Consider the following 22,876-nt stretch of genomic DNA (forward strand, 5'->3'; position numbering starts at 1 on the left):
CGTAAATTATGCGAGCAAACATGATACTTAGTGGTACTCTATGGTATGATTACAATGAACTAGAAAAGTAGGGGCGAGTGCTCCTTCGTAGCACCGCAACCGTCGCAGCAGGAAAGGCAGACGTGCTCGCACGATTTGAATAAAAAACGGTTCTGCTGTGGCGGTCACTTTTCTGGGGATTCGAGACTGCATTCGTACAATTGGGAGATTAGGTCCAAATTCGGGGATCTCCCGGAGAATTTGGGAGAGTTGGCAGGTATGTCTATAGAAGAAACGTGGGAAAAAGACTTAGCATCTCATAATTTTAAGACTACCAACACCTTACTTATATACACCTCTTACACAATTCGAGCCACCTTCAAGCAAAGGCAGGGAGGAATTATAATGTGAGCAGAGTTTGAAACAAACATGAGCAGTTAAATAGAGAAAATTATAGCGATCCCGGTCCTCACCTCTCTCTGCATGCGCTGCTGCATCTCCACAAAGGTACCGGAGCCCAGGTTGAGCCCCGAAAGGCCCGGGAGACCCCCCAATCCACCAGCACCAAACGGGTTTGGAGGCACACCAGATGGCTGGGTACCCTGCAGCACAGACCACACATGTGAAGGGCGACTACTGCAGTACACACAACATAAACATCCTGCACACAAAAGTAGGGCCCTTGAGAATTTACTGGACCTGTCACAGTTTTGATAGTGAAGCTGTTTTAGTCTACCCTGTACCATCGTCAACGTTGTCAACACTGTCATCATAGTAGTAGTAGCAGTAGTAGTAGTAGGTGTCACACAGGTCATGTGACCTGAGGGGAGTGTAGTGAGTGAGGTTATAAAACTAATTGATGGTGATAGTTATGCTTGATTGATGATGATAATAATGGTGCTGCTAAAAGTGTTGCCACGCAGACACGATAGTAACATGCGTTTGGGCAAGTGAAATGGCCAACTGCCATCTTCCGTTGCTGCTGTGAATTAGCATAACCTTGTGCAGTATCTGCATCTCTGAACTAGAGGAAGAAGAAGAAATCCTTTGCGAAACTTAGCCAAAACGTAGGAGTAAAGCATGATGCCTGAGGAAGGATATTGAAACAGTTTTTGTGGCATGAAACTGGCTGAAATATTTGCAGACTAACTCATAGGAAACACTCGTTTCATCCATCACCAATAAACTACTTAGTATAGCAGGAAAGACAGAATGTAAAATATTAAACACCCCATTTTTTAAATGCACACTCAATGTTGTCTTCCTTCTAAAGCATTCAATGTTTACTCATGGTACATGTTTCTATCAAACCACTCTTATGACGGCAGCTGTGACAGTGACACTTACCGAGCTGGGCTCGTCCGGTCTTCTCCCATCATCTCCCTGAAAGAGGAACAACAATCCCTTTTCAATGCTCAAACACATATAAGAAAGCAAAGAAAATGGACAAATACAGTCAAAACAATGTGAATCAGCCCTGCGGTACTGCGATGACAAAATGAAAGAGGCGAGACAAAAGATAACCACACTTCGATATCGGAAAAGTAGCCAAATGCTTCTCCCTTAAACTACAAAACGTGAGACATCACGATTTGAATGAGACGTGGCATTATCTCACATTGTATCTTTGAATATAAGCATGGTACATCCCATTTCCATCCCAATATCACACGATTTGAATGGGTCTCCACAAAGCAAAGCCAACAGGTCTTCATCGTGACAACACTGCATGTTCAAGGGCCTCTCAATGGACGGGTATTTCGTAAATAAGCAAGCCAGGTGCCTAGAACACATGGAAGTGCATGGCCTAAAATTAAAACTCCCTGCATAGTGTAAAAACAGTCCAAATTCAAAATAAAATGCTGTGCCTTCTCGTTTTCGCAGGAGTCGCACTTCAAGGCAGAGTGAAGGCTAGCACGCATGTGCATGTACGGTACTCACGGATTGAAACAGGACAATTGAGGGCTAAGTGATACACACAATTTCATTTCCACTGTCATCAGTTTGAGCCATATTGGTGTAATTTCGACACGAACACGTAGATCAGAGCCAGCACGATGTTTAGAGACCAGATTTGCCACAACATGATGTGGTTATCTGCAGCAGTTGCATATACCCGTAATTTAACTAACAAATTGATGCAGAGAATGAACTGCCGAATACTGTACAGTTGTGAACAAGCAAAACAAAAAGCAGCGGTTAACTAAAACTCATCATTCATTTTTGTTCCAACGAGCATGCTTAAGATCAGCACGATTTCGTTATGCAAGGTTAATGCAAAGCCTGACTGATTGATTGATTGATATATGGGGTTTAACGTCCAAAAACCACCATTTGATTATGAGACGCCATAGTGGAGGGCTCCGGAAATTTCGACCACCTGGGGTTGTTCAACATGCACCCAAATCTGAGCGCATGGGCCTACAGCATTTTCACCTCCATCAAAAATGCAGCCGCCGCAGCCGGGATTCGATCCCGCGACCTGCGGGTCAGTAGCCGAGTACCTCAGCCGCTAGACCACTGCGGCGGGGCTAATGCAAAACCTGTAAACAATCTCTGGCGACAATGCCATCAGTGGTCTGAGATCATTTTCCCAAACTATCGCTTGCAGAATCTACAGGGCTGAAGAACTCCCTGTTCACATTCTGTTTGCCCCATGAATGCATGTCAGAAATCCAAATCGGAATTTCCACAGTTTACGACACAATTCCAATATTTACGAATTCCAATATTTACGACACAATGTGCAGCTGAATCTTTCAATGTTGAGAGTATAAAAATGGTGATGTGTTCGCATGACAGTGAAAGAGCCCTGATATGCTATGCTTACAGTGATCGTGATGAGTGATGCCGTTGTTTATGGAATAATTGCAATCAGGCACTTGTGCATATAGAATTGAATTGCATTCTCGCAGAAATGTCGCAACGGCCAACTTCTTCTGGCTAACACAAAGCGACTCCCCTACTGCAGTTCGCAAGCACAAGGAAATCACCAGCTATGCTGCTGTGTCTTTACATGAAAAAGTGTGGCTTCATTCTGAATAAGATAGTTTGGCTAGTGTTTCGGCACCATAAGAACATAGAGGACCGAGCCATGACATAAGCGGCGCGCACCATGTCCTGTGCAAACATAAGCCGAAGCGACAGTTCTCTCTAGTCAATAAAACAGGAAGCAATTGAAGAGCCGGAAACATGCCACTGACGCCATAGTTCAGGCACCACTTTTAGGCAAACAAGACCCAAGAAGCCTAAGAGGGGACTGCAAAGCAACGAACAGTCTTTGCACTGTTTTACTACAGAAAATAGCAGAAATGGTTAACATGCCGATTGAAAACGAAATTTACACTCGCTCTTGCATAAACCACCCACTATTCTGCTTTGCCACTTTGACAGGTGGGCCATCAGCAATGCTTCCACTTCTCAGTGCTGCCGAGTAGGGACTTCCAACATGCAGCATTTCCACTACGTAAGGGCACCACCCTCTGACAGTCCAAGGAGGCATTCCTAACTGGCCTCAAAACTACGACAGTGATGGAGTAATGAACATAATGAAGTACAAACAGCGGGATATTGTACATGGGGACACAAAAGAAGGGACACAGACACAGCACTTGTCTGTCTCTTCTTTTGTGTCCCCGTGTAGAATATCGCGCTGTTCGTACTTTGTTATGGAAAACCAACTGGACCAAAGCTTCACTGTACTGAGTAATGAACAATAACAATATTTTAACTTTCATTTGATCTAACCAGTCACTGCAAAACAAGCTTGCTGGAACAACCCATAGAAGAAAAATAAAGCATCTGACGAACAACACTCACCCTTGCCGAGGCCGGAGACCTAATCACGAGATGTACAGTCAGGCCATCCTTTATGTCTGCACAGAGATGTACACACAGCAGTCACACGATGATAACAGATGACCTGCGGCACAATGACTTGAAAAAATGTTTCAGGTGATGCCAGCGACTGGTCAACAAAACTGTCCATGTTGTAGTGGGCCTGCATCCTGACTAAATACTGCTACTATAGACCTTCTGAACAGAGAGAAGGATCACTGCCTTTCTGAGCTCTTGCAAGGGAGTACAAAAGCCGACGTTGCAGCCTTGGCAGTGCATTTTTGAAGGGATCATGCACATTAACAACAGCCTAAAGAGGCTTTATGGAGGTGCCCAGGGAGCCTTCATTGACCAGGTGCATAGCAGTGTTCCAGCCTCTCTACCGTACCCTCTCTGAACTGGGCAGTAAACCAGGAGGCGCACGCGTCCACCAGTACCGGCAGTTGGGGTGTGCACGTGTCTGTGTGATTCTGGTGAAAGGAGGATAGCCCCAGTAAACAACAGGAAACAGCAGGGGCCAGTGAATATTTCAAGCTGCGTGGATGTTCTATTGTTCTTTAGTGTGTCATAAAAATATGTTTCACACTTTTTTAATCACTGTTTTTCCTTCTACTACAGTTTCCTTCCCTCTCTCTTTGTTTTTGTCGTAATTAGCTTGAGGCAGTTAACAGGGAGTCTACTGGGCAGATCTGGAGCGTTGGCAGGCCTGCATACTCTGGTATTCAAGGAAATGCTGCACAAAATCACTCACTGTGCGTGGAGATGGTTTCATTGTCCTTCAGAATTTTCCCAGCAAATATGAGGCAAAGCTGCTCCAGGGGAGCACTGAATTCCTTGGCCACCTGCTCCTTCAGCTGCAGGATAGACGAAAAAAATTACGGCATATTCACGGGGTGAATGATGATGAATGGGCGAAGCTCCGGAGGGATTCATCGGTAAACTGTGAATCTTCCGTGTAATTCGCCCAGTCGATCATCATGTAAAGACGTGAGAAACGCTGTGTGTGTATATATACAAATCAACTTTTATTTGTTCTTAGACGATGGATGGCTTGCGATGTCCCTTGCCTCGCGCGCTCGCACATCGGGATTCTGTCTGCGAGCGCGCGCTGCTGCCGCCTTGCGCTCTCTCCGCTGTGCAGCCTTATCCATCCGGCGACTCCGAGCGCGCGCCAACAGCGAACGAATTTCATTACAACGCTCCCCCTAGCGTACGTCGCCGCACTAAATCGAACGATTGCCTTCAACCAATGACACGCGCCATATGTGACATCATTCCTATTTTATAAGATCTCGCGTCTTTCATCAACTACAAGTACCGCTTTCTAGTTTATAACATCTTGCATCTTTTCATCATCAGCTACAAGTACCACCATCTAGTAAACACTACAAGAACTAAACGAGAGGTGGCTACATACAGGAGAAGGTACCGCCATCTAGTGAACACTGCAAGAACTAAACTAGAGGTGGCTACATACAGGCTACAGGGGACGCACAGCCCACGCCCTAAGGAGCTTCGCCCCTAAAAGAACGGCAGCCAATGAATGAACGGACAGTAAATGAGGAAAGCGACACACCGCTATTCTCTGTCGACATCACCTATCACGTCATTTAGCCAGCACTGGGCCGCACAAGATAGCATTTGATTGCGATTAGCTTGTGCTCGCCAACATCCTCAATAATCTAGGCACCCTTAGCCAACATTATCACATCCTAATTAAGTACTACAAGCAATAAACTAGTACGCAAATCCCCATGAAAGTGCTCCACGTCCGTCCAGTTTCAGGTTCACTGCTTTGAAACGGTGCCTCAATTCAGGCTCTAACTACCCCACTTGGCACTACTGCAAAACTGACTACACAACCACTGCATGTCGCACTTGCTCAAGACTACACAAAATAAGCATTCTGATCACTATTTCCAACATGCTCGTGTTTCGATTTGCACTGAAAGCTTGCGTGTAGGCTGCCGTCATGAACAGCTGTCGACTTCCCTGATTGATCAATGCACTTTATCATGAACAGTACGCAGGAAAAAAAAAACTAAAGGCTGGTCGGCCATCGGCAGTTGGTATTTTCATGTTTTCTTTAACAATGTGTAGATTCCACATAGACTGTTTCATGAAATTCCCTTAGGGTAAGGCATTTATGCTTTACTTATTTCCTGTGATCCACACTATTATATTCACCAAAATACCTCTATAGAATGCTGGAGCTTATGCAGAATGACATTGAATAGATTAAGGAAAATGCAGGTTGTGCAAAAAATCACCAGATGCTTGGGCATGGGACGACATTCATCTTTAGCAAAACAGGAAACGTCACTATTTGAAAAAATAATAAATGAAACTCTCCTACTTACTGCATGCAGCTTTGAATGTGGCACACAAGAAAGCAAACACGGCTGAGATATAACCTTATAAAAACATATTTTCTTTGCAGGAGGTGCAAATACACATCTTACACATCTCTGCAACGCTCTCACAAACTTGAAAAACCAAAGAAGCTGGAGTAAACAAGCTGGTGGGGAGGTAACGTGAGAAGCAACACATAGGCGGCAATGTCACAGGTCGCATAATAGCCTACAACGCAATGGGTGCGCCTGATAAAAGCTACTTGACACACACACCCCGTGAGGATAACAGTTGCAAGTGCTACCGTAAGACGGATACGAATAAAATGCAGCAGACTACACACACATTCCGTAAAACCAGAGCAAAATGATTGGTCACTCACTACAACGAAACTATTGACAATGGCAAACGGCTGCGCGGAGTGTGTATGCGTAAGGTGACGTGTATTATGATCCGCAGGAGTTGCCTTCAGCGGAATAAAAAAAAGTGAAGAGAAAAGCTCAAACGGATGCACGATTTTTTTTGCCATTTCAATGGACAATTATGAAAAATAATCATCGGTTTACGCGGCTTCACAGACAGCGCAAAAAACAAACAAGTTATGACTCGGTTGATCGAGGAAGGAATCGAAGCGCGATCAGCGTCATTGCCGGCTCCGCTAACAAGAGAGCTCCGCGCGGCGGAAATTTAGAACACTTTCGTCGGCACCCCGTAAGAAAGTAGCGAAAAACGATATCACTTCGCAATCGCACACATTTTTTTCCTCTTCCTTCAGACGTAAGCAGCGTGTCCTCCAAACTCTCTCGCCCGTTCAGCCGCACACTGTCCTTCGGTGAGAATTCCAGAGACGGCCGTAACAGGAAACTGACGATTACAATCAAATCCTAGCTGCGCTATGGAGTTACCGAGCCCCTTAGACAAAGGCTCGCAGCCCGCACCGACATATCATAGCGTTGACGACGCTTCAAAGTCCAACAACTGTCAGAATCTGAGCGTTTTCCGCTAAGAGCGCTGGGGGCGGCGGGGGGGAAGGGCCGAAATCACTCCGATTCTGATCGCGCAGCTTTCCAGGAACTCTTCACATCGCGCGCCCCCAAAACGCACTCCGAACTCAAACTACACAATACAAACGATCGCAGCTTCGGCGGACAAGTATTACGGTGCTGTCCAGCCGATTTTGACGTTCAAAACACGTCTTTTCCTGGCGGCTCTGTCCGAAAACCTAGGCCTATCGGTACACAATCCGCTACGTGACGTAGACTTGGCTGTTGGGCGTTTAAGTAGCACTCGTAAGAGTTCGAACGCTGTGACTACAGCGAGATTGGCGTCCAACTTACCTCTTTGACCGAAGCCGACTCAGAAACCTTCACTACTTTCTTCTCTTTCGCTGTTTTCACCACCAAGCTTATCTGCTTCGGCGACTCTTCGTCAGCCATGATGACACTCGTGCCTCCAATGTGTTCAGCTTCCGGTTTCAGGTCGTTAGCGGACAGCGGCGCTGCAAAATAAATCTTAGCTTATGTAAACTAAAACGTCCCGTTATGCTTATGCATGTAAAAAGTAACTATGCTAAAGCACGCACTCGTTTTTGTTATTTTGTAGACGGCACATACTAGCTCATAGTGCCCTTGATGTGGATTTGTGATGATGTGAGAACACGAGACGGCGCTGGCATCGTGACCAACAATTCCGTGCGTGTGCGTTCTATGGTGTGTATGAGTGCAAAGTTGCGACCCACTTGTTACGTTAGTTTTGTACCGCGCTGTCACTTGTTACTGAAGTGATGCGTGATTACCTTGACGTGCTGGACGGCCTATCACGAGATACGTAAACGCACGTTAACGTTTCTGGAGGCGCGCACGCGCCGCAATTTCTTTGTCTCCGTAGGCCGGCCACGATTCCTCGCTCGCGCGAACTTTCTCGAGTTTTCCATCTGTGTCGCGCAGCTGCACGCTTTCGACAGCCAGGACACTGTTCGTCGCTGGCAGCGTCACGGTTGGTTCGATATTTTGTATTCGATGAGAGACACGAACGACGTCGTCGATGAAGCGACCGAGGAGTCCATGTTTTGCCGGCCAGCGGCGGCGGCGCAAGTTACTGCGTCGTCTGCACGACTCGGAGGCAGCGTCAGCAGCGCCGCTTTTGCGCCGTAAGCGCTCGCTCGACTGCGGTCTCGATCGAACTCTGGGTTCGCCGCCGCCAGTGAAGAGACCGCGGCTCGACGACAGCCATGCCTTCCTCTGGGAAATCCAGGAGACACCGAAAGAACCGACCTTCGGTAAGGTAGGCTTCACATCATTACACGGCTTATCCCGGATAAAAGCGCCTGTTGTTTGTCAATACGAGCAGTGGACGAAGAGGAAGTTACGTTTGCTGTGGGCGCTCCTACCGCTGTCACCAATCCGACTGCGCGGAGCTTGTCGCGGCAGTTTAAGATACTGGCGACCGCTTCGTGCCGGAATGGTCGCTCTTGTAGTGTCGAGGAACAATAAATCGAAGCGAAAAGTTATGCAACCTGAGCGGCAGGTTGCGGCAAATAGCGGTCGATTCCCGAAGGAGGTGCGATGCGGACAAAAGCCTGCGGATGCGCCCGCGTGGGATGTTATGCGTCGAAAGCGACGGAGACGGGTCGATATGTAAGCGGCCGAAGAGAAAGCGGTGACTAAGCTCATTTGTGAATGAATGGTTGGTGTTCGGGGCAGTCAACATGTGGCATTCAGTTGCCTTGGGAGAGAACCTGTGAGCTGTTGTTTACAGGCGTTGTTAAGAGTGTGGCTTATGAAAATATGAGGAAATTGATTTGCAGCGCCGGCATGATGCTGCCCGTTACGTAACCGTTCCTCCCACTTTTTTTAGGAACCCAGGCTCTTCACATTTAGCCCGTGCGTGTTGTCGATCGATCAGACTTGAATCGCGCTCTAGAACCGTAACTTTAGTTACTCTCTCTGCTTTCCGACACCTTGCTGACAAACAAGGCCCAGTAAACATTCTTTTTCTATTTTCTTACCATGCAAACTGCCTCTATTTTTGTTTTTCATTTAATTTTTTGGAGAGCCTTGGCGCTGGCCCGTGTTTCTATACTGTGTACTTGCCAAAAATTTGCCCTTCGTTGAATCTGTCCTGCTCGCTACTGTTCGCGAGTTTTGTTGCCAAAGCCCCGGGGCGTCTGACAGTGTTCCTTCCTTTGTGGATCCGTTGAAGTACGCTTAGGGGCCGCGGTTTACACCTTGCCGCGATTAGGAGAAAAAGGGGGAGAAGAGATGTCATAATAAACACAAGTCGCGTGAAATAGGTAAAGAATGGTCTAACTAAAGTGACACCGATTCCACCTGAAGATCTCGTGAATAACAGGTGCGGTCTTCCTCCGCATTAGGCCTCTTTCTAGCCTTGTTTATATTTTAGATGGGCCAGGCTATAAAAGTAAGCTCGTCGAGTTTATGTCTCGTAGAAAATTGCTACAAAAGCTTTCACAGCCATCTAGAGGACTAGGGGAAACAAGGCAGCTCTGCCGCAATGCAATTATGCGGTGCAGTGAAGCATATAAACAATCGGAAGTGGCAGCTGTCACGAGACATCTAGTGCTCCTAAAAAAACAAAAAAAAAACAAAGGACGCCTTTTTTTTCTGTGACGACTGGTATTGTGGACCCATAATCAGTTTTAGCTGCAGCTGTGTAAGCACCAATAATTAACACGTGTGAGAATTTTTGTTTGCTCATACTTCTTAGTTTCCGAAAACAAAAAGTACACGAACCTCCAAAAAATTTTTTTTGAGAAAAAATGCAATGATGTGGGGGACCCACATTCCTGTCAACGTGTCAAAGAAAATGGACCGAAAATTATGTTTGAAGGTACAATTTACCCAAGTGGGGGTCAATTTTCTGAAAGATAAACTTTTTATCAGGTGATGGTAAAATCCGAAAATGGATTTTCTTTTTCGTCGAGATTTTACGTCCCGAAACTGGAATACGGTTATGAGGGGATTGTGGAGGGTTCTAGAAATTTCGGCTGCCTGGTGTTCTTTAACGCGTCCATAATTCTGTGTACCACTCTGCCCTCTAGCGCATACGCCTCCATTGAAAGTGGGGCCGGGAATTGATTCCGCGACCTTGGTGGTTAGCTATCGAGCATCACAACGTAACACTAGACCACCCCGACGGGCTGTCGTCAGTGAGGTTTCCTTACTATTGAAAACAATTCGATTAGATTCTTTGAAATAAAGTATTTGCATACGCCTATGAAACAAGATCTTGGCACATCATTATTTTTTTTTTCACTTTGGCCATCTATCAGCCCCAGTATTTTCTGCAAGATATTCCGTCTTTTCCTCCCCTTCCTCAGTCCGCCTCAATGGAACAGTGGCTATGGTGCTCGGCAGCTGACCCAGACGTTGCGGGTTCGATTCCCGCCGCAGCGGTCACATTTCGTTGGAGGCACAATGGTGGAGGCTTATATACTGTGCGATGTCAGTGCCCGTTAAAGGAGCCCTGCGACACTTGTGGGGCAATCTTATTTAGCACCGAACGCGTGTGGCGATGATTACTGAGATGAATGCAACAAGAATGGTGGAAATTTGTGCACGGAAAGTGAAGTTATGAGTCCTCAAAGTTGAAAAATTGAGCAGACCTCAATGAGAAGGGTTTCCTATAGCATTTCACTCGCCTGCTGACCTCAAAGACCGCTTCCAATCACAGCATGCGTCTCATAAAGACATTCCGCACATGTCGCCTCATTGTGGCCTTCACACAATACGTCGCTACCGCTCTTTTTGACGGCGTCGTTAGCATGCCTACCACGAACCACGTGTGTCGGGTAGTGGACGCTCCTACGGTCACACTGTGTAAGATACACACATTCGCTTTGTGCAGGGTCACTTCTCGGTTTGCATACAAGACACGTTCTACAACAACGCCGGCGCTCACCCCCCGTCACATTTTTGGCTCGCTAAACACGCGGCATGCATTTCCACTTTCCAGTGCTGGCGTATTGTAGCCTCGTTCGCAGGCTAAGTGTTGTGTTCGTTGTTCTAAAAATACATCGTTTAGAATTAGGAATGCTTTCTTTCTGAGAAACTATTAAAAAAAGGTTTTTGCTGTTTTTAGCGTTCACTCGTATGGCCTAGCTACCACGATAAGAATATTGCGCGCTACTTTTCGCGTCAAGCAAATCAAAAGCGAGCGGTGTGTGTCGTCACGTCACATGACTTGACGTCACTTCCCATAACAAAAACAGCCGATGTGTGTCGCCGTAGTCTGAAATCAAGGTAGTTTGCCCCGTGAATTAAAATTATAACAGCATCGATTTAGGAGTTGCCATGTGCACAACGATATCGGCCCAGGGCCCGACGATGAACGGATGGAAAATACATGATCAAATAGTGTTGCAGGGCCCCTTTAAATGGTGGTCGAAATTTCGGGAACCCTCCGCTACGGCGTCTCTCATCATCATATGGTGGTTTTGGTACGTAAAACCACAGATATGATGATCTCCCCTTCACCAAATGTATATAATGCCGCACAGCCTTTTCAACAGCCTTTTCATATTTAATTTTTTTTTACCGGCCTATTGCACGTGTCGATACTACCTTGTATTGTGCTAGAATGTCTGAGAGAGTTCCAGATTATTTTAGGTTTATCGGATAGGCCTCCGCGAACAGCTGAGTTTATTCTCGAATAAACGCAGCCACTGCAGCGATAACGCTGGAATGTTCGATGCCAGATATATAGTGCTGACGCACCTTGCCGGCGATCAACTTATCGGTGACCAAAGCTCTGTTCGTAGATGTAGGTGCGCAGCGTGCATTGCTTGTTGTAGTCTGAGTTTTCGTTTCCCAGCCACAAGTTCGGCCAAATAAAGAGTTCCATCTTATATACGTAAGCTGTGGCTCGCACTCATTGTGGGGAATTAGCCAAGAATTGAGTGGCTTCAAAAAGTATATTATGAAGTTTTAGAATAAGGGGGACTGTATGATAGAAAGATTAGATTACATAGAAAACTATATCCCTTGAGCCAATGTATGTATCTAAAAAAACAAAAACAAAGTTTTGTCTCTCTTTTCTTTTTTGTAAATGTAATAAAGTAAAGCAATGCCTACATTTTTTATTCGTACATAAAGGAGGATGACTAGAATAACAGGACAAGAATACTGATCAGTTTCTCAACTGATTGGTTTCGTTGATGCAGTCCCTAATAGCCACGCATATTTTCAAATTCATAAAAAAGTAACCTCAACCTTCATTTCCTTCCACTATCGTAATCTGTCTAATCCACGCGAGGGTGATGATAATGATTCATGGCATATCGGCACCCATCCTATCAAATGGATTGGTTAAGAATTGGGTGGCTAGAAGCACTTTAGTCAGTAGCACTTGAACGACCACTCTGTACTTTTAATCTGTGTGTGCAGTTCCTTTCCGCCCATGGATGCTTATCGTTTCATTCCTGCAGCTTGTCCAAATCTTTAACCGTATTCTCTTTACGCCTAGTTGTGCTCGCTGTGGTAGTTGACTGTGCTGTTGTGTTCACTAAGCTTATACGTTCGATGCACGACTGTGTTCAGTTAAAGGACCCCTAAACCATTCCGAGACCCTATAAAGAGCCCGCCAGAGCATAAGTAGAAAATTTTCATTTACAAATTATGGAGTGAGACTTTGCAAAGTACACTTGCTAAAGCCTTAACTGCATCGTCATTCATTCGCTGTTTTACGAACTTGCTTGTCCTGTGCTTCCTGTGCAGTCAATCAATGCACAAAAATGCAGGTTCCTTGTATCGGTGATGGTTTCAAGTACGAGCGAATACCATCACGAGTCACAACCTCGCCCAATCAACCATATTGATTCTTTGACGTTTTCTGGAGGATTCTTGTTTCCTTTTTACGTTGTCTGCAGTTTAGTTGCCTTTTGCATATTTTATAACATTTTGCTTTTTTTTGCATGTAAACACCTATATATAAGTTATTGTTCAATGGATATTAATAACAATATCTGTTGTAGGACAGCGCTTTCTACTCAAAAGGGTCGTGAGCGCTTTATGTCGGAACACCCTCAACTTAGCTCAAGAGTTTAGCCCTTATTATTTTTCTTACAACATGAGGATTAGTCGGTGCCACTATAATGACACCAACCTATCCTATTTTTTTATCATTTTAGTGAAGAAAAAAAAACAACCCTTGCATAGCTCACTTTCAGTTTTGGGGTCTCTTCTGTACAAATATGATGCACTGAGTTTCATTATAAGTAACAAACTGATTGATTGAATGATTGATTGATTGACATGCAGTGACATGCATCTAGTGTACATTAAAATGAGAAGCAGGAAAGTATTCATACGCGGGTCTTATAGTCTAAAACTGCAAATAACACCCTCCGAAATAAATTATTGATTTGCGTGATTGACTCAACCTTGTCCGTTATCCTCTGCGTCGATGTCTTACTTTATCTTTGTCTGTGAACTTAAAAAGGCCCTGCAACACTTTTCGGGCATAGTCAGAAAACGCTGTTGATCGGTTGTAGAAGCTCCCAAAAACATGCGAGCCAAATATTATAGCGCAGCACGCAGCCTGGAATTCACAAAAAAAAAAATTATTATAGAGAGCTAAAAATGGCTTTTTCTTCTCTCTACAAATGACGGAGGATCCGGGAGCAAGCTCAAAAATCACTCGTAATAGGCCATCTATCAGACATTGGCTGATTTGAACATGGCGCGCCCGGTCGTTACATGGATCGTCGCAAGAGGCCGGCACTTATCCACGCTTGCGCGTGCTATCACACAGAAAAAGCTGCGTATTCGAAGAAAAAAAAGAAAAATATGCTCAAGATCACAAGGTGCACGTGACGTATTTTTTTTGCCCCTGCCTTCCCTCCCTCCTTAGCTTCGAGCGCTTTCGTTGGGACGAGAGAAGAAAGAAAGCGATTGCAGCGCGCGATAAATCTTTGCAACTCCGCTCATACTGGACGGATTCTTAAAATTTTGCGGTTTTCGTGTTGAATTCATGAGCAATAAGCTACTTTAGTGAATCCATTCCATGGTTACTTAAAAAATGTGTTTCAGGGTCCCTTTAGCTGCAGCGCTGAATTGAACGGCGATGGGTATAACGCATCTGTTTCGTATGTCGAGTATACAACCTCGAAAAGAAAAGAAAAAGAGAAAAGGTTTCGGTGTTGACTTTGTTTTGCACCGCGTCTCTTCTCTATCTCCGCAGGATTCCAAGCACAACAAGCAGCACAAGAATGGCGGCGGCGCTAGCGGTGGACCCGCTGTGAATGCCGCACTGGCGCAATCGCCTCCCGCTACGTCTCCAATGACCGCTCAGGCACCGCCCCTGGTCGAACCGGGCGGTGGCTGCGACAAGCTGGACCTCTCCACGGTGCTGATGACCGGACCACCGCTGCCTGCCGACGCCGCCATGGAGCTGGCCAGCCCGCCGGCCTCTGATGATGACAACCCAGCGTTCAACGCCTTCAACTACTGGAAGACCCCGTTCCCTGACGTCAGCGTCGACGTCATTATGGAGTAACGAGAGAGGAGCGAGAAAGAGGCAGACCACCCGCCTGTCCACTTCACTTTCCCGTCACTTGATGATTTCCAGTTCAGTCATTTTCTTTGCGTCACCATGTACCACTTTAAGTGCGCCCCATTGTTGTTTTAGTTCTCATTATTGCCCGCCATCAGTCACCACCCCTCCTCCGTTTCGACAGACGACACCCAATGCTCTTAGCATACAAAGTGACCCGCGTTATTATAAACACACAGATTTGTCACCTAAGTTTCGTTGCAGTAGTCACCACATTGATACAGTAGATCGATTTCGTCATTTGTTTGAATGGGAGAAGGAGGAATGTCAAAGCCACGCAGATCTCGCATAGCTGGTGGAGGACATTAACAAAGAAAAAAAAATGCTCTGGAATGATACGTGGCTATGAGTGTAAGCGCTGCGTCGGCGAATCACATGTATGTTTCCTGTGCATTTGTGATTTTTTTTTCCTTTGTGCCGGATTTCTTTGAAAGCTTAAGCTTAGCGCAAGCGTGTGCTGAACGTCATATCCGGCAACGTAGGTCAACAGAGCCCTCGTTGAGATTCAAGCGTTTTTGGAGACACGAGGACTGTGGTCAAAGCACAGCACGTTATAGAAACATGCTACTTCTGTCCCACAAGTAGACTCGAACTATGCATACGTCATACTAATGGCATTGCCTGGGCATCGATTAAGCATCTGCGGAAACGGCCTAGAATACTGCTAGTGCAAGACGCGTGTGTTTTGTTTAACACGGCGCCTCAAAACGTTTCACGACCGCTTGTTCTGTGGTCCACGCCTTCACCGAAACTTCTGTGATGTTTCACGTAGCTCTAGCAGACCTTTTTCCGTTTTTCATTTTTTTTTTTATCTCATACTCGTCCTTTTTTGGCATTATCTTCGCAAATGCTGTGTATTTGTTGATCCGCACATCCATCGTCTGGCCAGTGTCATGCTGTGTCGGATAGTCTCGCTTCGTTTTGAAAGATAGAGCCACCTTGTGGAATACTTGAGAGAGCACAACGGGCGCACGGGCACAAAATCTGCCCCATACATTGACCTAGGTTGAGTGTGGTTGCGAAGAGCTGTTGCAACCCCCCTCCTCTTCGATAGTTGCAGAAATCTCCTCCGTTTGTATCCTTTGTTTGTACCGTTCTGTTCCTGCATCGTTGTATGAAACTTGCAGCAAACAATATGATTCAATCAATAGAAAACAGAGCTCATTTGTACACTCTATGGGCCTGGTAATGTCTCTTTAGATTCGAAGTTTTTATCTTGCATTCAGACCCGTCAGGTTTGAAGGCATCCATCAATTGGCGTCCGGTTATTGCTGGCGCAGGACATATAGAAAGGTGACGACATTAAGAAAGTAGCTTCCTGGTTACCAGTCTCAATAGATGATATATCACCTGTGACAACGTTTCCGTGCTATAGGCATAATTCTTAATAAAGAACAAGACTATGGCATAGCTGTTTTCCGTAAGCTACGATGAAACGCCGCACAGTGCAACGAACGTTTCGAGAATGTATTACGCGTGTGTGAACCATTCGGGCGCGAGTGCATGGCCGTCGGTTTGCTTATTCGAGTGCGATACGTGTTTTGGGGTTGAACATACCCATAGCTGCTGGCTTCCGAGAAGCGAATAGGTGCCGCTGGTCGCAAGCTTCTTCTAGAAGCTTATGTCCCAGCTGTTCATTTCGCGCGTTTTTTTCGTGTTTTTTGTCTGTACATATGTCTGGCGATCGCCTTTGTCCGTTTAACGAGTTGTGTTTCTTTGACAAACGGAATAAATATATTCTTTTGTGGTGTTCACCTCTGTCTCTTTGCCTTCTTTTATATTCGTGTACAACTTCGAAAAGTCCGCGTGATTTTCCCCCTTCAAAGGCTGAGTCACACAAGCCTGCACCAATGGTCGCGCACTCTGTAGTAAAGCCGTGAGCCGGTTTGCCCTTGAGCTCGCCTTCGGAGAACATTGCCGAGTAGCCTACATGAGCGGTAACCACGCCGCGTTGGTCTGTATAGTGGCTAAGGTACTCGGCTGCTGATTCGGAGGTCGCGGGATCGAATCCCGGCTGCGGCAGCTGCATTTCCGATGGAGGCGGAAATGTTGTAGGCCCGTGTGCTCAGATTTGGGTGCACGTTAAAGAACCCCAGGTGGTCGAAATTTCCGGAGCCCTCCACTACGGCGTCTGTCATAACCATGTGGTGGTTTAGGGACGTTAAACCCCACATATCAATCATGAGCGGTACTATTTCACTAGTGGCGGGAGTGATCAGCTGCCGCCATTTAGTTGGTTGAATCGGCAGCGTTGCTTTGATTTACACTCAAAGGTTCGAAAGTTAATGATTTTCGTAGCAGGCCAGAAAGGCGAGAAGTGCCCTCGTTGCCCGCTTTTCAGAAGTCACATGAGGCGGCGGAGTCGGCTGTGAAAAGCTGAGTGGGAGGAGCGCATTCGTGGACGAAAAGGAACACCCACAACTGTGGCGATAACATATGAAATTAAACAAGGTATATATATATATATATATATATATATATATATATATATGTTAACGCAGTTTCGTTCCGAGGTCGAATAATCTTCCACCTATAAGGAAGTGCTTAAATGTTAACATCTTTATTAATCTTCACAATTATTTTTGTAGTATCCTGGAGTAAAGACTCCGGCCGAATTACACAAAATGACAGCATCAGGCTACTTCACGTGCTAGAACACTCGTGCACAGCTAAAAAAAAAAAAAAACTGGTCGATATTAACCCGGAGCCCTCGATCCACCTACGCGGGTCTTATATTCACATCGTGCTTCTCACGCCGTCAAAAAAAAAAAAAACTAGAGAGTTTGTTTTATTTAGCTTGATTGTAGATGCACTGTAAGGAAATGATGCCGCGATCTGCGGATATTACATGGGGCAAATTGGTGTTGCAGTTAATACGTCGACGAAAACGGGGTAAAAAAGAGCGCACAGCAAATGAAGGAGGATCAACTTGTACCGCACACACGTATTTGGAGCCTTAGACCGCTAAATGCCTGAAACGAATCGACAAAATATGAGTACCTTCCGTGCGCGCAAAAAATGACAAGCGGCTGCTGATATTGTCCGTCTCGACCAGCAAGCGTGATGAGATGGCGTTTCCGTTAGGCTTTTGGCTGTGTTTGTATACGTCTAGACCATTTTACGGGTGTGGTTCGGTGGCGCCTTATTGGGCTGTATAGCATTGCCAATTTGCAGCTTCAACAACTTATATATAGTAGACGCATACGGTTGCAAATCGCTGTGTCGGCGCGCTCGAAGTTTAACCATTTTGTTAGTGCAAGTTGCGATCTACAAAAAACATAAAGAAAGTATTCGCTTAATAGCCAAAGGTGGCGGGGCCAATGAGCACCGTAAAGTCGTCTACAGTTTTAAGGCCCCGCAGCTGAAGCCACGGTTGTGTGCGGACTCATAAGCAATTTAGCGCAACATGAGAATTCCTCTAAACACTCTCACGTTCACAGACGCTTCCAATCGAAAAACACCTAACACACACAGCGCTTACTATAGTTTATTGTGCGTGACTGACCATTTTGTATTACGCACAGCATGATGCGCAAAAGCAATGAAAAACAAAGTTGCGCTTGTCCAAAGATTATTCAAGCTTCTTCCGAGAACCTACTTGTATGTAAATCTTGGTTCACACGCATGCCGCAGCATGTGCCACGAGATGCGCGTACTTGTCTTTAATTTTGTTCTTTATTATTATTATTATTATTATCATTATTATCATCATCATCATTTGCGCGTGCTCCCTTAGCCGGTGTTTCGGGCATTTTTCGGCTTGCCTGACGTGCACCGTTCCGCGTAATAAACGAATGGAGTATACAACTCCCGTGGAGCTTTCTAATGGCCTTCCCATGGTTTCTTTTTCTATCAGTTTTTTTTTTCTGGTGACCGCGTCTCTTGCCAAGGCATAGACGCGGGCACGAATCGGCGAGTTAATTCTTCCTGCGCTGCAAAGACCAGCGACACATCGCACAGCGACAGAAGCCTGTGCAAGTACATCACGTGAGGCTTGGAACCCGATGAATCCCAAGCAGCTCTGTCCCTTTGTGTTCCTCGTTTCAGCCTTTTTTTTTTTTTATGAGTGACTCGGCGAGCGTGCTTATGGATAACCGCGTTCGGTAGTGTTCTGCTGTTTCAAATGAACTCGGTTGTGTGCTGAGCAAGATGCCTCCAGGGGCCGATATACCAGCAAACGGTGTATCCGCGGGCATGCGCCAGTGTCGATGATCTGTGAAAGTACGAACAAAATTTTTTGTAAGAATTTTCGATCAGTTACTTCATGTTCGACCTATCAGGGCTTCATGCGGAACCGCACTCCATAGATACCGTAAACGTCTTGAAAAAGGCGCACGTTCAAATTGCGTGTGCCATCTTTGATCACGATGAACATCTGTGCGGATGCCCCCACCCCCCTTTTTTTTGCCTGTTCGGTACAGTAACGGAACGCAAAAAAAGAAATTCGATTAACGACGTTGTAGTATTCAGAGAAAAAAAAATATCAATGTAAACCAGTTCATTTATAGTGTCCCTTTAAGTCGTGTGCATGCTTGAAGCGAGTGGTGAGCATATATTAACGGAGAAATCACACATGACTGTGTGGACGAACGCTCGCTATATCCACCTTCCCCTAAGCGCGTTTGTTCCGAGAGGGTGAGACCAGTGGGCAAGATGAAGAAAAGAGTGTTTCCCCACGGATTGGTTTGGTTTGGAAAAACTTTATTGACAAGTCCGAAGGCGTGCGCCCTAGCACACGGCGGGCCGCTCCCACGATGGGACAGTAAGGCCGAGCCCTAGCGCCGCATCGTGGGCCCTCTGGACAGCCCAAAGTTGCGATGTTATGTCTGGACTCCGGAGAGCGGAGTCCCACTTTCTGGACGATGCTGTATCGGTGCCACGTACCGAAGGGCACTCCCAGAGCATGTGGTGTAAGGTGGCTAAACCGCCACATTTTGTACACGAGTTGGTTAAATAAACATCAGGATAAAGCTTGTGAAGAAAGGCAGGGTTAGGGTACGTTTCTGTTTGAAGTAATCGCAATGTAAGCGCCTGCGCTCTATTTAGCTTCGCATGTGGAGGTGGAAAGATTCTCCTATCCATAGCGAAATGTTGGGTTATTTCATTATATGTAGTTGGCGGATCCCTGTTTACGAAATCTCCAGTTCGACCCAAAGGTCCTCCATGGCCGCGGACAGCTAACCCTCGCGCCCTGGAGTGGGCCAACTCATTGAGATTTATGATCCCTCCGTCCATGTTTCCCATATGAGCTGGGAACCATGTAATGGTATGGGTTGTAAGCAACTTATCACCGAGTATGTTTTTGGCCTCTTTGCACACAGCTCCAACACTGAAGGCACGAATGGCAGCTCTAGAATCGCTAAATATGTGTTCATTACGCTGATCTAAAAGAGCCAAGGCGATGGCAACCTGCTCAGCTGCATTGGCAGTTCTGGCGCATACCGACGCCGCATTAATTGTAATGCCTTTGTGGTTGATTGCCACTACCGTGAATCGGTCTCTCTGGCCATCATATTGCGCCGCGTCTACGAAACAGGCCCCCCCGTCAAGATCCGCAACTTGGCGAAGAAGGGCCCGAGCGCGCGCTCTCCTCCTTCCAACATTACGTTGGGGATGCATGTTCCGCGGGGCAGGCGAGACAATGATGTTTTCCTTCTGATCCCTCGTCAACCCTTGGTACAGAGCCTCAATCTGAGCTGGTGGAATACCCATTTCTGCGAGAATCATCCTCCCCGCTTTTGAGCCAGACAGCCTAATTACCTGTGTTCTTTCTTGTGCTTCCGCAATTTCCTCCAATGTATTATGAATTCCCAACTGCAGGAGACGATTGGTGTGGGTGTAGTTGGGGAGCCCAAGGGCATTCTTTACAGCTCTCCTGATCATTGCATTAAGCTTGTCCCTTTCCATTCTCTTCCAGACATGCATTGCCGCCACATATGCAAAATGACACAGCAGAAAAGCATGTATAAGCCTGACCAAGTTGTCCTCTGATAGTCCTGTCCTTCGGTTAGCCACCCGTCTTATGAGCCTAATAACACTGTCTGTCTTTTTTTCCAACCTTTTAATCGTGATGGTGTTGGTGCCCGTTGCTTCTAGCGTCATACCTAAGATCCGAATGGAAGCGACTTTGGGGATTGATCGTCCACTTTTGGTACGTAAGTGGATGTCATTTTCTAGGGGCGGCACCCAGCCTCGCGGTCGACGGCCCCTCCTGACCGGTTTATAGAGGAGAAGCTCAGACTTTTCCGGAGAGCAAGAAAGGCCTGTGTCTTCCAGAAAACTCTCGGTAGTGTCGATGGCCTCTTGCAGGGCCGCCTCTACAGTGCCACCACTTCCTCCTCTACACCAAATGGTGATATCATCGGCATAAATTGTATGACCAACATCTGAAATTCTAGAAAGCTGCCTCGAGAGACCAGCCATGACGATGTTAAAAAGTAAGGGTGATAGAACAGATCCCTGCGGGGTGCCCCTATTTCCCAGCGCTTGCACATCCGATTCTAGATCTCCAACTTTAAGTATGGCTTTTCGACCACACAGGAAGGATCTGACAAACGCATGAAATGAGGAACCTAGGTTGAGACTTGAGATCGCATCTAAAATAGAATCATGGCGGACATTATCAAACGCTTTTTTTATATCCAAGCCTAGGATCGCCCTGGCGTCTCTGGTATGATTATCTAAAATTTGACACTTAATGATTTTCATAGCATCCTGCGTACAGAGGCCTGGCCTAAAGCCAATAAGGTAGTGAGGGAAGAGATCATTGTGCTCTATGTAGTCCGCGATTCGGTTCTGGACAACGTGTTCCACCACCTTTCCCACGCATGACGTGAGAGAGATGGGGCGCAGATTGTCCAAACTTGGTGCTTTACCGGGCTTGGGAATGAGGATCACCTTGGCCAACTTCCATTGTTCCGGGATGTCACCTCCCTTCCAAATCCTATTAATCTCATCAGTAAGAAATTCAACAGAGTCATCTTCCAAATTCCGAAGCGCTTTGTTGGTGACCCTATCTGGACCCGGCGCCGATCGGCCATTGAGTTCGTGCAGGGCACGTCGCACATCGCTGATGGTGAAGGGTTCATCCAAATGGGCACAAGGTGTTCCCATATACCCCGGATAGGCTTGCATGGAATCAACTGCTAGCGGTAGATACTTCTCAGCAAGCTGCCCCAATAGCTCCGCGCCCGAGGAGGATTTTTGAGCAAGATGAAGTATTCTAGCAAGGACCCCCCTCTGATTAGATTTAGTGCCCGACTCGTCAAGCAAGTGTTTTAAAAGATTCCATTTACCTCTGGTTCGCATTTGTCCATCGACTGAATTACAAATTTCATCCCACTGCTGCCTCGACAAGTTTTTGCAATGTTCTTCAATTTGTGTATTTAACTCTGCTATCTTTTTCCGAAGCCTACGATTAAGTCTCTGACCCTTCCATCTGGCCAATAGCGACTGCTTTGCCTCCAGTAAATGCGCAAGCCGACTGTCCATTTTGTTTGTCTGTACCTCTGTCTCAATGGTTCTGGTAACCGCTCTAACGTCCTGCAGCAGCATCTCTGTCCATTGCCCCAGAGAGTCCGGGATTTCCCCCTGTTCCGCTCGAGCGCTGCGTGACTCCCGAAATTTATCCCAATCCACGTAAGTAAACTTTCTTTTAGATTTTGCCTCCATCTGTAATTTAGTAACTGTAATATAATGATCACTTCCTAAATCCGTCAGAAGATTTTCCCAACCTACCGAGCCAGCATTTTTCACGAAAGCTAGGTCCGGGGTGGAGTCCCTGGTGGTGGATGTGCCGCGCCTAGTAGGAAACATCGGGTCCGTAATTAACGAGAGATCCGCATCTCCCGTCTCCTGCCACAAGCTCCTGCCTTTAGCTGAATCATACGGGTAGTTCCACGCCCGGAAAGGCGAGTTAAAATCCCCCGCCACAACCAGAGGAGAGAGCCCAGCCAATCTGGTTGCCTTAGCTATGATCGTCCTAAAACGCTGCCTATGATCACTAGGGCTACTATATATGTTCAGTATAAAAATGCTGGAAAGGTTGGAAGAACTCGGAATGACCTCAACTAAGGAGAGCTCCGTTTTATTAGGTCTTACCCCTAGATCATGTGTCACAAAGGTGAACTTGTTGCTG

At 46.3% G+C, this 22,876-nt stretch overlaps 2 protein-coding genes across 4 annotated transcripts in view; one reads left to right on the plus strand and one right to left on the minus strand.

Moving 5' to 3' along the window:
- Positions 1-7,665, minus strand: part of Ubqn (ubiquilin) — a 51,908-nt gene extending 44,243 nt beyond the window's left edge. For both annotated transcript variants that reach the window (XM_075889757.1, XM_037424671.2), the window contains exons 1-5: positions 7,506-7,665; positions 4,568-4,670; positions 3,799-3,854; positions 1,327-1,362; positions 453-581 (exon numbers count right to left, since the gene is read on the minus strand). In XM_075889757.1, the coding sequence (XP_075745872.1) occupies positions 453-581; positions 1,327-1,362; positions 3,799-3,854; positions 4,568-4,670; positions 7,506-7,604 (423 nt within the window). In that variant the 5' untranslated portion in view covers positions 7,605-7,665. The remainder of the gene's footprint in view (positions 1-452; positions 582-1,326; positions 1,363-3,798; positions 3,855-4,567; positions 4,671-7,505) is intronic.
- Positions 7,666-7,871: 206 nt separating this feature from the next.
- On the plus strand, positions 7,872-15,094 carry LOC119173895 (uncharacterized). Of its 2 annotated transcripts, none has more exons than XM_075889758.1 (2): positions 7,872-8,451; positions 14,368-15,094. In XM_075889758.1, exons 1-2 carry the CDS (start codon positions 8,212-8,214, stop codon positions 14,680-14,682), a joined length of 555 nt encoding a protein of 184 aa, XP_075745873.1. In that variant the 5' UTR covers positions 7,872-8,211; the 3' UTR covers positions 14,683-15,094. The 2 variants fall into 2 exon arrangements, with proteins under 2 accessions (XP_075745873.1, XP_075745874.1); XM_075889759.1 differs by having other exon boundaries at positions 7,949-8,446.
- Positions 15,095-22,876: the final 7,782 nt, after the last annotated feature.

This window comes from Rhipicephalus microplus, chromosome 3 (genome assembly GCF_043290135.1).
Source record: "Rhipicephalus microplus isolate Deutch F79 chromosome 3, USDA_Rmic, whole genome shotgun sequence".
Lineage (NCBI taxonomy): Eukaryota > Metazoa > Arthropoda > Arachnida > Ixodida > Ixodidae > Rhipicephalus > Rhipicephalus microplus.